General features: G+C 44.8%; 1 protein-coding gene across 1 annotated transcript in view; it reads right to left on the bottom strand.

The window, feature by feature from the left end:
- The window catches only part of LOC126092004 (sodium-coupled monocarboxylate transporter 1-like), a 191880-nt gene that overhangs the window by 42784 nt on the left and 133320 nt on the right, over nucleotides 1–15776 (bottom strand). The window contains exon 11 of the mRNA XM_049907380.1: nucleotides 8196–8385. Coding sequence (XP_049763337.1) covers nucleotides 8196–8385 — 190 coding nt within the window. The remainder of the gene's footprint in view (nucleotides 1–8195; nucleotides 8386–15776) is intronic.

Raw genomic sequence — 15776 nt, 5'->3', positions numbered from 1 at the left:
GGCGTGTTCAGATAGCCTAACGGTTCAGGTGATTGCTTGCAAGAAGCAGGGAACTGCGATTGTGTCCGTGTGTGGCGCAAATTTTCAGTTGTCATTACGTACAAGCCCCCCATTTCGGCTTTGATGGGCCATTCATTGCCGAGCTCCTGTCGTGTCATTCTCTTCCACTGTCGTCATTCTGAAGAGGTGTGCAGAACATGGGTCAGTACAGCACTCACCAAACTGATGTCAGCTTTCCAGAAGTTGGAACCACTGCTTCCCATTCAAGTAGTTCTTCCAGTGGGCACCACTAGACATATGAACCCCGTTAAGATACACTCACGAAGAAAAATCCAAGAGTTTTTGTACTCTTAGTGCACATTTTTTCATCCTTCTAAGCCATACATCATGTCTTACGCCGGCGATAATAGCCTTCTTAGGCGCCAGTAGAGAACTTCTCCAGAAGTTTTTCCCATTGATCGATAAAACTGATGAAATTTCCTTGGGCTAAGGATTTTCTTGATAGTATTTGAAAAATAGAAACAGAACAGGAACAGAAATATCTTGGAGAAAATAAAGTTAAGGACAAACCACTCAGTACTATAGACATCAGGTGCTGACTGCATCTCGCACAACTAAGTCGTTTGGGGTGCCGCAACCTCTGACCCTACGGAAAAGAGCCCGCATGAACACTGAATTCTGAACTCCGTGGCCAGACCGGCAGCGCTGCAGATGTGTGAAGCACCGCACCTTTCCCTGCCTTCGCAAGGTCACGTGCCGAAAACAAGACCTTCCAAGAGACAGCTATTTAGGCCAGCGTGCGAGCTTAGCAGAGCAGTTCCACCGCAGCGAGCAACCAACCAGAAGATCTCCGCTACGCCTCACTGGGGTCTCCGCCTCCACTCCCGGGACAGCACGCCGCCTCCTCCAAATGGACTTTGTAAACAGCGGCGTGGTAGCTGAGAGCTCGTATAATATCTGCCAAGGTAGTACCACGTCTTTCCTTTGTGCGTCTATCCTTGCCGGACTTCGAAACTTTTCAAAATTTTTTGACTGTCCTTTGGAGTGCTTGTGTAAGATACTTTGACGGTGTTTTGTTTCCGCTACGTAAAGTAGAGTGCAGACTTTGTTTTCAAAGCCCAGAACTGAGGAACTTGCTTCATGCTGAACTTAACTTTAAAGTTGAGCCAAATCCCGAAATATGAATAAAGAGTTTTGTTATTAATTCCACGTGTTGAGGAGCGTAATTATTTTTTAGGATTCTGGAACACTAAGTTTGTTTGCGGAAGAATTTTATTTAATTTCAGACTTAAAGGATTTTTACCTGCGCAGTAGGTTGACGACTTTGTTAACGTTGTTTTAGAAGAAGAAACTTGTGTTACTATGGCTACCTGTCGGTTTAGTGGACATCTCCGTGGAACCAGATATATCACAAACCATCATGTAATCTACTATGGTAAAGTAAGAAATGTAGATACGACATTTTTAGGGGTGATGGAAAGAATAGCATGGGTAACGCATGTATTAACTTCATGCTGGCATTCGTTTATTTAGTTAGCACTGCTGTAAACTGACGATATCCTCAGAGACCTCAGATATCATAAATGAGCAGACAGTCAAAAAATTTTATCTATTAATAAATATTTAAATTAGCTCCTGGACTGAATACACCCTTTTATGTACCTGTTTGATTATAAAAATACCGTAAAGAAAAGGAATTGCCCAGAAGAATACTGCGCTCCTCTGATGATTATGTGAAAGGCGCATATTTTGTTGTTATCAACGCGTGTCGCAGGCTGAGACGGGCCATGCTGAAGGAACGCCGTGGACAGAGAGAGGTGGCTGGGTGGGAGCGTGGGTAGTTCTGAAAACGTTGGCGACGAATGACGTAGGAATGCGTGCAACCCGTATTTATGAAATTAACATTGGGGATATAATGTGGAGGGTACAAGAAAGACGCAGAATGGCATGTACTAGGGCGATCTTTAAAATAATCCGATTTTTGTACGTGAAAACGCTTAAAGATTGCAAAATACAACAAGTTTTATTAACGTTCTACATTTTGTTCTTCATGTCTACATATTTATTTCTCAGTATAGTCAACCTGACGACGAATATATTTCTCTCAGCGAGAGACCTGTTGATAGTGTCACAGTCGAATGTTTGATTTTGTGGGCGGAGCCACAATCTCAGCTCTGCTTGCTCCGCTTCGTCACTATCGAAGTGAAGTCCTCGCCGGTGTTCGGTGTTCTTTAAGTTTTGGAAACAGATGAAAATCGGATTTGGTCTAGTCAAGACTGTATGCATGGTGATCGACGACAGTAAACCTAAGGCGTCGGAATGTTGCAGATGTCGCAGCGCTCGTCTGTGGTCAGGTATTGCCATGCTGAAGGAGAGGATGCTGCTTGTGTTGAACTCTTCGCATTGGATACTCGAGTTCAGCATGTTGTTTTCAAACACTGAAATAGTTACATTACACATTGCCATTTTACACGCTACAATTCTGGGCCCTCTAGCGACAGATTACTGCAAATATGTAGACGTAAAGAATACAGACGTAGAATGTTATAACGTTTATTTTGCTTAAAAAGCTTTAAGAGTTTTTACATAAATAAGTCGGAGACATTACGTTTCAGTACGCCCTCGTAAAGTAATAGAACAAATTTTATTCGATAATGTAAGGAGTGTGATTATTCAGTCTGGTGCATACGGCACTAGTTTTATTAATCAACGGTTTGTACCTTCAAACAAAGCGGAAATGGTAACCCAGAACTTCAGATGAGTGATTTCTTGTCTCTTCTGTCATTTAATCATATTTACACAAATCGTCGGAGAGAAAGGAGTGCAACCAGACCTGATCACTATCTTACAGGTGACAGAGCGCATATCATTGGCATGCGCCAGAGGACACTTCTTCAAATGTACAATGCAGGGCACTCTTTGAATAGAACACCACAGGATGCAGGTCTCAAGAATAAATTTTGCTTGTCGCTCAGTCGTTCATGAATATCTCCTTTTGCGATCAGACTTCACCAATTAAAGAACTACAACCGTGGTTCAAATAGAAAGTAGATTCGACATTTAACGGACATCAACGTTTATAGTGAGGAAGATCCATAATGTGTTTGGAGTAGTCTTGAGAGTGTCTTTTAAGATGGCACATTCTTCTAGTTTTAGTAATTTGTTTCTGTTTCTGTCATTAAGTGGTTGTAATACCAAAAAATGTCGAATTTCCTGGTTCTTCCCTGATCACTTACTCATCGAGAACTATAATTAACTATGAAAAAATTGTTCAGTTTTTTCCTCGGGTTCCAATTTTCAAGCAGCAAATGTTCTAGCATAGTTGCTCTCCTGAATGTAATGTAACAGCATAAAACATCAGATTTTCCACGAGCCAAACATATATATTAGGCTTGGTGGTAGGAAAAGTGATCGGTCTGGCGCCAAGATGTTGTTGATGCTGATCCTAAGGGTAGAGACATTTTTTTCTGTGTTGCTTGGGGCTTTCCCGACGGACATGTTGTATATATGGTTCTCGGGCGAGACGTCGGATGTCATAGTGAAAACTCCACAATATTTCATCAGCGCAACTGGCCGAACACACTGCTAAGACATGACCAGAGCCCCCTATTTATACCTGTCTTAGGCAGGAAGTGCGCATGCGTGGAGGCGCCAATATTCGATGGCCAATAGCGACGATATCAACCGATAGCTGGAAAGACAGCAACGCCACCTACAGGATGAAGAACCAAAGACTGGTCCAATTCCAAATGGTGATGATTTGCTTGCATAAAAATGTATGGGCTATGATTTCTACTGGATTGGGGTTATCGCAAATCGAAGTTGGCATTAGATTTATCCCTTGCCTCATATCGAAAGACAGATCCATTTATATGTTTCTGCGACTAGATCTTACCAGGATGCCCCCATGTTAGTGGGCAGAACCTGGAATGCTGGAATGAATGTTGCTTCAGATCTGCCTCAAATTGACTTCCGGGTATGTTAGAAGCAAGAGATGCCTTAGGATATCCTGCAAGAGAAAGTACAAGGTATGACAAAATGAAAACGAGGCTGTAGTTAGAAGCAAAGAAATTTTTCGTAACTATTATAATTGCAGTTTTTGTGGAACTGCATAGCTTTACATAATTGCCACTGACATTGATATACCGATCCCAAAAGTAGAAATAGGATGTTTGGGTTAGTGATGGATTGAGTCTGCCACATTCTCTTGCACTTCCTTGTTACAGATGAATCTCTGACCTTTCAGAGATTGTTTTAAGTATCAAAACTATGCGAGTAGAATGGTCAGATACCGGGATGTAAGGAAGATGTTCTAGGACCTCCTACCTAACTTTATGAAGCAGTTCGGGAGTCTCCTAGGGCAAATGTCGCCCAGCGTTGTGCTGGAGAAGCACTGTACCATGCCAAAGATTCCTCTGTGGACTGTTTGAGCCTCAGCAAAATGTTGTAGTACTGCTCAGCATGAAATGCTGCATTGCTTGGTAGCCAGTCGATGAGTAGAGGTCATTCTTTGTCGAAAGATAAACTGAGCATAACTTTTCCGGCCTGCGGTGCAGAATGGATTTTTTCTGGACGAGGGGAGCCGGGATGCTGCCACTCCGTGCTCATCCGTTTGGAGGCCGGGTCGACGTGGTGACACAATGTTTATCAGACGCCGAAGTCTGAGCAACGAAAATTTATCCTTGCGCCCCGTAGCTCAACACAAGGGTTAGGCAAATACCCATTCTCGACGTCGTTTGTTTCTATGAAAGATCGTTGCGCTCCTACTGTGCTGAGACGTTGCCATAATGAAGCTTCTCGTGGGTTATGTGATGTGTAGTTCCTGTGCTTATCGACAGTTCAACAGCAATGTCACGTATTGTGATGATTCGTCAGCGTGGGAGCCGAAATCGCGGTGCTGGTGGTGACAACGTGCGCCTGCCCAGGGCGTGGCACATCCTTGATGCTTACACGTTTTGTCACATAGCCTTGACGCCAATGGAATATAGAGCACTGTGCAAGACACTGTTTTCCTTACATTCTGCGATAAATTTCTGAAGAATGCTCCCCTTCTGCGTGAAGAAATTGGATACCCGGTCTTGTGCTGATCGGGAGGAATCCATCATGCAACGAACTATGGAAACTACTCTCGAGAAATGAGGAAAATGCTGCGAAGCCGTTAACTTCGCCATTTCTCAACAAATACATTAACCCACTGGAATAACATACAACATCGCTACAGCGAAGAGCTCTTTTTTAGTAGGCATACCTTGTAATATAGACGGACTGTCTGCTGTCTCAGAATGATTCGATCAATGCAAGTTAGTTTCAGATAATAAAGTTTAATACAAATTCGTGATGAGGTTTACCACGAAGACGGATGTTGTCCTTACATATTCGATGATGACCATTGTGTTGAATGAAACTATGGTTCCAAGACATTTTCAAGTCTGAAACATCTATGATGTATATACGCAGAATGAAGTGACGAATGAAATTTTGTACCAAGTCCGGGATTCGAACCCACGTATCCTGCTCATTAGACAGGTGCACTAACCATTATGTCAGCTGACACAGAGGCTTTGCACCACTGCAGAGGCTACTCTAGTTCACCTCCCTCCTCAGTCCAAATTCCCATTCACGAATCAGCCCACTTGGTATTCTCCCTAAACTCGAAAAGCACTGCAGAGGTTTGCCAACTGTTTTGGAATAGCACCTCAGCATGGAACGAAACGGGGGATCGTGCCGGAAACCTGGGCACAGAGGCTTTAATTAAATGAAAGTATATCCTATCAGAAATCTTTATAAGTCTCGAACATCTATGATGTACCGGGTGATCAAAAAGTCAGTATAAATTTGAAAACTTAATAAACTACGGAATAATGTAGATAGAGAGGTAAAAATTGACACACATGCTTGAAATGACATGGGGTTTTATTAGAACAAAAAAAAAAAAACAAAGTTCACAAAGTGTCCTGCTACGGTCGCAGGTTCGAATCCTGCCTCGGGCATGGATGTGTGTGATGTCCTTAGGTTAGTTAGGTTTAAGTAGTTTTAAGTTCTAGGGGACTGATGACCACAGATGTTAAGTCCCATAGTGCTCAGAGCCATTTTTTGAACAAAGTGTCCGACAGAAGGCGCTGGACAGCGAAACGTCAATGACTGTCCATGATAATCGTGTATAAAAGGAGCTGTAATGAGAGAGAGAATCAGATGCGCCAGCAGTCGCATCATGTTGACGTTACCTGAAAAGGCGCTTTTAGTGAAGCTGTATTATCAGAATGGAGAATGTGCTAGTTCAGCGTTACGATCCTATCGCCATAGGAAGGGGATTCGAACGGGTAAAGGTCCGTTGACAAATGCAGCTGTGGCGAGAATGATTTCGAAGTTCGAAGCCACGGGTTGTTTAGACGATAGACCCCGTAGTGGCCGACCGAGCACAAGGCGTAATGCTGCTGAGACAGTTCAGGAAGAAATGGAGACTGTAGCGGGTTCGTCTATGCACGGGGAAGTCAGCGCTCGTGCAGTCGCACATCGCACCGGCATTCCATCCACTACTGTTTGCTTGGCACGGAGGCGTACCCTCCGACGCTATCCGGACAAAATCCATCGGCATCATGAACTGTTACCTGGCGATTTAGTGAAGCGGAGGGCATTTGCGGTGTGGGCGTTTCAAAAGATGGCGGAAGATGACGATTGGTTGAGTAACGTGTTGTGGACCGACGAAGCTCATTTCACGCTCCGAGGGTCTGTCAGCGCCCACAACTGCAGAATTTGGGCTACCGAAAATCCTAGAACTGTCGTGGAAACTCCATTGCTCGACGAGAAAGTCACGACATTGGTTGGATTTACCACATCTACCGTTATCGGGCGTTTTTTCTTCGAGGAAATGCGTGATTCTGGTTTTGTATCTGCTACCGTGACGGGTGAGAGGTACGCTGATATGTCACAGAATCGCATCATCCCCAGCCTGGCTGATAAACACCTGCTGGAACGTACGATGTTTATGCAGGATGGCGCTCCACCCCATATTGCTAGACGCGTGAAAGATCTCTTGCGTGAGTCGTTTGGTGATGATCGTGTACTCAGCCGCCACTTTCGTCATGCTTGGCCTCCCACGTCCCCAGACCTCAGTCGTTGCGATTATTGGCTTTGGGGTTACCTGAAGTCGCAAGTGTATCGTGATCGACCGACATCTCTAAGGGATGCTGAAAGACAACATCCGACGCTACTGCCTCACCATAACTCCGGACATGCTTTACAGTGCTGTTCACAACATTATTCCTCGACTACAGCTATTGTTGAGGAATGATGGTGGACATATTGAGCATTTCCTGTAAAGAACATCATCTTTGCTTTGTCTTACTTTGTTATGCTAATTATTGCTATTCTGATCAGATGAAGCGCCATCAGTCGGACATTTTTTGAACTTTTGTATTTTTTTGGTTCTAATAAAACCCCATGTCATTCCAAGCATGTGTGTCAATTTGTACGTCTCTATCTACATTATTCCACTCCAGTACTGGAATAAATGGAGTGGAATAATGTAGATAGAGACGTACATATTGACACACATGCTTGGAATTACTGTACTGGAGTGGAGTCCGAGAGAGCACCGGAGGCCTAGAGGAAGACCACCAGACAGATGGGACAAAGACATCAAGAAGATCGCTGGTAATACCTGGCAGAGAACTGCCTAAGACCGTCCCACTTGGAGAAGGCTTCTGAAAGCCTACCTGAATTCACGACTCGAAGAGGCCACATCATCTAATTATGGAATTGGCTGATGATGATGATGATGATCTACATTATTCCGTGATTTATTCAGTTTTCAAATTTATACTGACTTTTTGATCACCCGGTATATACACAGAATGAAGTGACAAATGAAAATGCCAAGGAGAGGATTGGAGCCCGGGTTTCCTGCTAACTAGACAGACGCACTGACAGTTACATCACCCTGACACAGGGGCATTGTACAGCTGCATAGAAACAACTGGCATGTCTCCTTTCACAATGCAAGTGAGCTGAGGCGTTATTGCTTGCTGAACAGGAGACCCGGGTTCGAGTCTCGTCCTTGGTACAAATTTTCATTCGTGGCTTCAGACTGCAAATATGCAACATGGTATTAGTTTCAGCTCACAGAGGCATATTCACAGGCAGTGAACGCCGTTTGTCTCCGTAAGTTAGGTTTAGGGAAAGAGCAGGCAGGGTACCTGCAGAACTGCCGATCCGAGCCTCTCGACGACGAAGACCAGGGCGGTGCAGGTGGCGCCCGAGATGACGACGACGGCCTTCATCAGCAGGTCCGCCTTCCTGTCCGACAGCCGCCACTTCGGGAAGAAAGTCTTGAAGAAGTCTTCAAACACCACGGCTGCCGTAGAGTTCAGCGCCGTCGACATGGAGCTGCGTGACACAGTCAAATGTTTTATGGATCATTCATGAACTTGGCTTGTAACTGACTGGAGTATCCTATGCAAATTCAAAGCCAGAACAGAAAAGTTTTGTATAAAGATCAGTTCATGGCGAACATCAACAGAATGTCAGTCAATGACGTCAGCCTCAAAAAGAAGTGTGTTCACACAAGGCGGAATGTCAACACAGCAACACTACGCTTAGCCCAATAATGAACTCTTTAAAATAAGGTTCGTAGTGATACAGATTTTTGTACTGTACCAATGAAGGATTGGTTGCCTAGGAAGTATGTGGTAAAATATGACTCACGGTATATTGTATGTAAATTTAAATGATTTTTCACAGTAATAATTGTTTAAAATGAAATTACAAAGTATGTGTTTGGGTTTTACTTTGTTGAATGTACGTCGTAGAGATGAGGTGAGCACTGAAATCTGTACTTCGTGTAACCCGCATCTAACAAGACTTCCTGCAAACGTGACGTCATTCCGACGTCACACGCAATATTGAAGACGAAAAGAGCTGTCTATTGACTTTCGTGTTCGTACGTCTCACAACACGTGAGGCGAACAAGGCGTTCAATACCATAACATTCTCCTCAGAGACATTTAGAGGTTAGGTTTTTTTCTTTAATGGAGGGTATGTTAACCTCGAAGTTATGCTGTTTATAAATGTGAAAATTTTTGCATTCGTGTGGAATGCTCTGTGGGTAAGGGGAAGATTAAAGTATTTGCAAGAATTAATCCCGAAACTTACAGAAAATGTTGTAGTATTTTATCTAATACGTCTTCATCAACTCACAATGTGAGACATGCAAAAAACATACTGAAGCCATGCATGTATATGATCAACATTGTCCGTTATTAAAAAGGGTAAATAGGGATTCAAGCAAACTGTTTAAAAAAGGTTCAAATGGCTCTGAGCACTATGGCACTTAACATCTGAGGTCATCAGCCCCATAGAACTTAGAACTACTTAAACCTAACCAACCTAAGGACATCACACGCATCCATGCCCGAGGAACTGTTTAAAGCGGCAACTCATTTAATTTATGTTATACGAATAAATGCTGTTTGAAAGCTCCATCCCATTGAGGACCTCTCGAAAACGTGTCGGTATTGGTACAGGTTGTTCTAATAAAATAACGAGAAACATCGCATTGATGGTTAAGGATGCAATTTAATTGATAGGCATATTTGTTTGGCAAAGAAGTGGTCTAAAAGAACCAGCTCGTTAGACTAAATTACCTTTTAATTCTTTTGCAAATGTATCAGTCTTTTCTATGCCTTTTGTTCAAAGTGGTAGTTTTTTTATCAGATGATCAACGTATTTTGAATATTTACTCATATTTGGGTGTTTCACACATAATTCACGATTTCACACTCATAACACTACACCACGATGAGATCATGGTGCAGGAGGACCGCCAATAAGTCATTACGTGACATTTAATTATAATAATAATTATACTGAATCGTACCAAAAACGAAGTGTTTCTATAAATCTTTGCTACCGTTTGTGCCGTCAAAAAGACGTCAAGAGTGCACGAAGTCTTGTGAACACTTGCCCGTGTGAGCCGGCCTGGGTGGCCGAGCGGTTCTAGGCGTTACAGTCTGGAACCGCGCGACCGCTACGATCGCAGGTTCGAATCCTCCCTCGGGCATGGAAGTGTGTGATGTCCTTAGGTTAGTTAGGTTTAAGTAGTTGTAAGTTATAGGGGACTGATGAACTTAGAAGTTAAGTTCCATCGTGCTCAGAGCCATTGGAACCATTTTTTTGCCCGTGTGAGAACAGCTCGAATCGAACGCTAACGAAAATCGATAGCAGTTCCTGTGGTTGTCGATAATGCATGTCAAAATGACTTCACGTTTGCAGAAAGTCTTGTGAAATGATTGTTATCCCTGTACTTCGCACAGCACTGAAAATTCACGTCACCGTATGCAGCTGACATGGTCAATGAACGTCCACCGTAAGAAGAAACCCGAAGCTGTGCGAAACCTCCTGCGGCGACTATGTGTACAATGAAACAAAATGAATAATACGCGAATGATTGAATGTCAGCGTTGTAAGTAGTTCTTGTCTGGCCACGACTAAGTGAACTACTATGTCGCTACTTGAAGTTTTTTCGTGTGTGGCATGGTATTGCATTTCTTATTGGTGAGTAAACCAAGTTGAAGTTATCGGGAACATGACTAATAACGGTCATGTGCTGAAGTTTATTTTCAAAATGTATCTTCATGAAAATAAAATCAATTGAGCATAAATATATTTAAAAAATAAATGGTGCAGTATAAACAGCAACACGAATTGATAGCAGTGACGACGATCATCCGCTTGAGAGGTGAAATAATATCGGTTGTCTCTTTCCTAAGCTGACTAATTTAGCGAGATGCCTCAAATGTGACTAGCGAAAGAAATTTCTGTACGGTATGGAACCTTATCTCGGATGGGCGAAGCAAAGTTGATCCGAGACGAGTCGATTCATTGCAAATATATGGACAGGGATTAATTTTGGGAATTTTGTTCCTGATAAATTTATTGTGGTATCGATAGCTACGATGCCACGGCGTAGGTGGAAGTTCTTAGGTTGGCACTACGAAACCGACACCGACGACAGCGCCCTCTAGCCGGCGCTGTGGAGATCTACGAGCTCCGCTCCAGATTCTACCCATTTGGGTACGCAAAGTTAAGTAAAAGAGTTGTAACCTAATTGTAGTACCGAGTGTTCTAACTTTTCATGCTCCTACTCACTTCCTACATTCGGCCTACCCTTCAGTTTACAGGAACAGACCCACGCGCCGCCTTCCAGGCGGGATACAAAATTTCTAATTTCTTAGGTGACCAAGTTCGTATATGGACACTTAAATCAGATCGAACATCGTTACAAAATTTGGTAGTTACGTAGTTTTCCTGTAAAGTTCCAGACTGTTTCCAGATTTTCGTTGTTGCATAAAGCTAGCTATTTTTCTTATGGATTACAATGACGTCACGATTAGAAACTGCCACTCAGGAGTACGCGTCTACAGTGGAAGCAAACTTATCTGACAAGGAGACGGCGCGAGCGTGGGGTCGGGGATTTGTCCGAAATTTTGTGTGGTGAAAGAGGACCCGTAACACCTCACGTGGTTAAAATATTACGACGCAGTACCCGGAAAATCCCGGAAAAAAATCGATCCAAAGTTTCTTAGGTGCCTTATGAGTATAAATGTTAGTCCATTGCCGAAACGCTAGAGGTCTCGAGTTCGATTCCTGTTCCGGCACTTTTTTTCTTCTGTTGCTTGCAAAATTGCAGCGCATTGTTACAGGAGAATCGTGAAATTAATTCCCAGGAAGACTGTATAAAAATTCATTCTATAATTCACCATCAGTTATCGTCACCAGTATTCCGAGACATGATTCAATATGCATGGTTTGCCTCAAAATTATCAGAAACTCAAAACATTTTCGTAAATGTTAATGGGGCATATTTTGTATAGATTTATTGCGAACGCCCAGTGATTGTAAAAAATCCGCTTTTATACGTTGCGCAAGATGTCGCAAAAATTATTGCTTTGTTTGTTTTTACGATAATTACCACTGCGGTTCTTCTTTATAATTATTATACACTCCTGGAAATTGAAATAAGAACACCTTGAATTAATTGTCCCAGGAAGGGGAAACTTTATTGACACATTCCTGGGGTCAGATACATCACATGATCACACTGACAGAACCACAGGCACATAGACACAGGCAACAGAGCATGCACAATGTCGGCACTAGTACAGTGTATATCCACCTTTCGCAGCAATGCAGGCTGCTATTCTCCCATGGAGACGATCGTAGAGATGCTGGATGTAGTCCTGTGGAACGGCTTGCCATGCCATTTCCACCTGGCGCCTCAGTTGGACCAGCGTTCGTGCTGGACGTGCAGACCGCGTGAGACGACGCTTCATCCAGTCCCAAACATGCTCAATGGGGGACAGATCCGGAGATCTTGCTGGCCAGGGTAGTTGACTTACACCTTCTAGAGCACGTTGGGTGGCACGGGATACATGCGGACGTGCATTGTCCTGTTGGAACAGCAAGTTCCCTTGCCGGTCTAGGAATGGTAGAACGATGGGTTCGATGACGGTTTGGATGTACCGTGCACCATTCAGTGTCCCCTCGACGATCACCAGTGGTGTACGGACAGTGTAGGAGATCGCTCCCCACACCATGATGCCGGGTGTTGGCCCTGTGTGCCTCGGTCGTATGCAGTCCTGATTGTGGCGCTCACCTGCACGGCGCCAAACACGCATACGACCATCATTGGCACCAAGGCAGAAGCGACTCTCATCGCTGAAGACGACACGTCTCCATTCGTCCCTCCATTCACGCCTGTCGCGACACCACTGGAGGCGGGCTGCACGATGTTGGGGCGTGAGCGGAAGACGGCCTAACGGTGTGCGGGACCGTAGCCCAGCTTCATGGAGACGGTTGCGAATGGTCCTCGCCGATACCCCAGGAGCAACAGTGTCCCTAATTTGCTGGGAAGTGGCGGTGCGGTCCCCTACGGCACTGCGTAGGATCCTACGGTCTTGGCGTGCATCCGTGCGTCGCTGCGGTCCGGTCCCAGGTCGACGGGCACGTGCACCTTCCGCCGACCACTGGCGACAAAATCGATGTACTGTGGAGACCTCACGCCCCATGTGTTGAGCAATTCGGCGGTACGTCCACCCGGCCTCCCGCATGCCCACTATACGCCCTCGCTCAAAGTCCGTCAACTGCACATACGGTTCACGTCCACGCTGTCGCGGCATGCTGCCAGTGTTAAAGACTGCGATGGAGCTCCGTATGCCACGGCAAACTGGCTGACACTGACGGCGGCGGTGCACAAATGCTGCGCAGCTAGCGCCATTCGACGGCCAACACCGCGGTTCCTGGTGTGTCCGCTGTGCCGTGCGTGTGATCATTGCTTGTACAGCCCTCTCGCAGTGTCCGGAGCAAGTATGGTGGGTCTGACACACCGGTGTCAATGTGTTCTTTTTTCCATTTCCAGGAGTGTATGTATAAAAATTGAATGTTTCCCAATCGAATTTGTTATTCTGATTAAAAACCCAATGATTCTCCTTATATACTTTACAATGAAAAATGGAAAACCCACCGCCATGAATTGTGTTGTTGAACAAAAAGAAAATAATTTTTATTCAATAATGTAACTAATTTGTTAAAGATAATGTAGATTTGGGAAACTTTCTGAATAATTGGTGGAATAACAAAAGAAAATGAAACAGAAAAAAAAAGTGCCAGGGGAGGAATAGAACCCGAGACCTCTGGCGTAAGAGTCCGAGCCCTAAACATCTAGCGCCAGACGGCGGCTCGGCAACGGTCTAACATTTTACACTCATAAGGCACCTAAGAAACTTTAGATCGATTTTTTCCGGGATTTTCCGGGTAGTGCGTCCTAATACTTTAACCACGTGAGGTGTTACAGGTCCTCTTTCACCACATAAAATTTCGGACAAATCCCCGACACCACGCTCGCGCCGTCTCCTTGTGAGTGTAGCCCATCAGCAGGTGGGAATGTGTCTCGAGCGACACCAGCCAGCAAACAGAGAGTGCTGCCATTAAAACGGTCGCAACAGCAGCGCGGCGGACGCGCCGGACCGGGTGGGCTATACACTCCCCACGATGCCTCGTCCGACCGCAGCCTGCCCGGTTCGAGCATTCGTACTCGGGCAAGTCGTGCACATGCGCGGTGGAGTGGAGCGAATATGAGCGACCAAAACACCCTATTGGCAGTCCTGCATTGGAAACATTCAACTACAGCAGTGCTTTATAAATATACGTCTCAAAGAGCTGCACGACTTGGTACCGCTTACGGGCAATCTTTGCGAAATGCATGAAGAGATTATTTCGTGATCTAAAGGAAACAGAAGTGTGAGTGAACTGAAAGTGCTGTTTCAGGGGAAAGCACGAAGAATATTTGGATTTAACATCCCGTGGATATCGAAGTCATTAGAGACAAGTGTTGTTCCAATTTTCAGTTCAAGGGGAAAAGTACTCTGAATAGCTAAAACATTGTGACCAGTGCTCACCGCGACGTTGGATGCCATCTGCTGGCGTTGGGGCACGGGACGCTGTGAGGAAAGTATGTCAGCAGAGCAGAGACACGTGGGGGATCACTCTAGCGAAGACATGGGCTGCAAATGGTGAAATTCATTGAGATAAGAGACTCTTACGCAGCCAGATTAATGTTACGCAGAGTCTGCGAACGTATATCTCGAAAACAGTGAAGCTGATCGAGTGTTCATGTGCTAATGTCGCGAGCATCTACAGAAAGTGATAAGACAGTAAAACTACCACTAAGTGCTGAGTGGTTGGACGTCCACGACTCTTCACAGAAGGTGGGGTTTGGAGGCTTGTCTGTTCTGTATGACAGGATAGATGGTGATCTCTGGTATCTGTGCCGGACGGCACAATGCTTTTGTACGTACAGGTACGTCAGAGCACACCGTTCATCATACACTGTTTATCATGGAGCTCTGCAGCAGACTTCTATGTGTTCGCATATTGACGCAACGACATCGATAATTTTGACTGTAGTGGGCACGGGACCATCGGGATTCGTTCGTGGATCATTGGAAACGTGTCGGCAGTTCGGATGAATCAAATTTCGTGCTCCCTCAGGTAGATGGTCGTCTCCAAAACTCCGTCATGGAGGCGAACGGCGGCTCCAAACACGCACCGCGCTGCGGACTCAGGCTGATGGGACCAGTATTATGGTATGGAAAACGTTCTCCTGCGCTTGCATGGAACCTGTGGCGGCAATCGAAGATATCATTTCAGCAGCTGATCACCTGCATCTCTTCATGTTTGAGGTCTTCCCTGACAACGCACATCTTTCAGCGGTTATAACTGTCGTGTATCGAAGCCAGAACAGTGCTAAAATGGTTTGAAGATCATGATAGTCAAATCACGTTGACGCCTTCGCCACGCAATTCGCCTGATATGAATCCTATGGAACCCTTCTGGGTCGCTATCGGGCGCTGTCAACACGTAATAAATCAGGGGCTCTTTTATTTAAGGGAATTATACGACCTGTGTGCAGTCATCTGATGCGGCATGCCTCTACAAACCTACAAAAAATGGTAGAATCGATGGTACGCAGATCGGTGCTGCATTGCATTCCAATGATAAACCAACAAGCTATTAACAGATGGTGTAATGTTTTGGCTCGTCAGTGTAATGGCTGTGCTCAGATGCACTGCAGCAACCAAAAGGTTTCCATTGATGGCTGTCAATTTACGAAAAACAGCTCAGATACACTGGAGCAACCAAAAGGTTTCCATTAACGGTTGTCAGTTCACGAAAAACAATCAATAGGTATAAATAAGATGAGGAGGAAATATGCCAGATCA

The sequence above is a fragment of the Schistocerca cancellata genome, chromosome 7, assembly GCF_023864275.1.
Source record: "Schistocerca cancellata isolate TAMUIC-IGC-003103 chromosome 7, iqSchCanc2.1, whole genome shotgun sequence".
Taxonomy (NCBI): domain Eukaryota; kingdom Metazoa; phylum Arthropoda; class Insecta; order Orthoptera; family Acrididae; genus Schistocerca; species Schistocerca cancellata.
The sequence above is the reverse complement of the archived record's forward strand: the minus strand, read 5'-3'. Positions and strand labels throughout refer to the sequence as shown.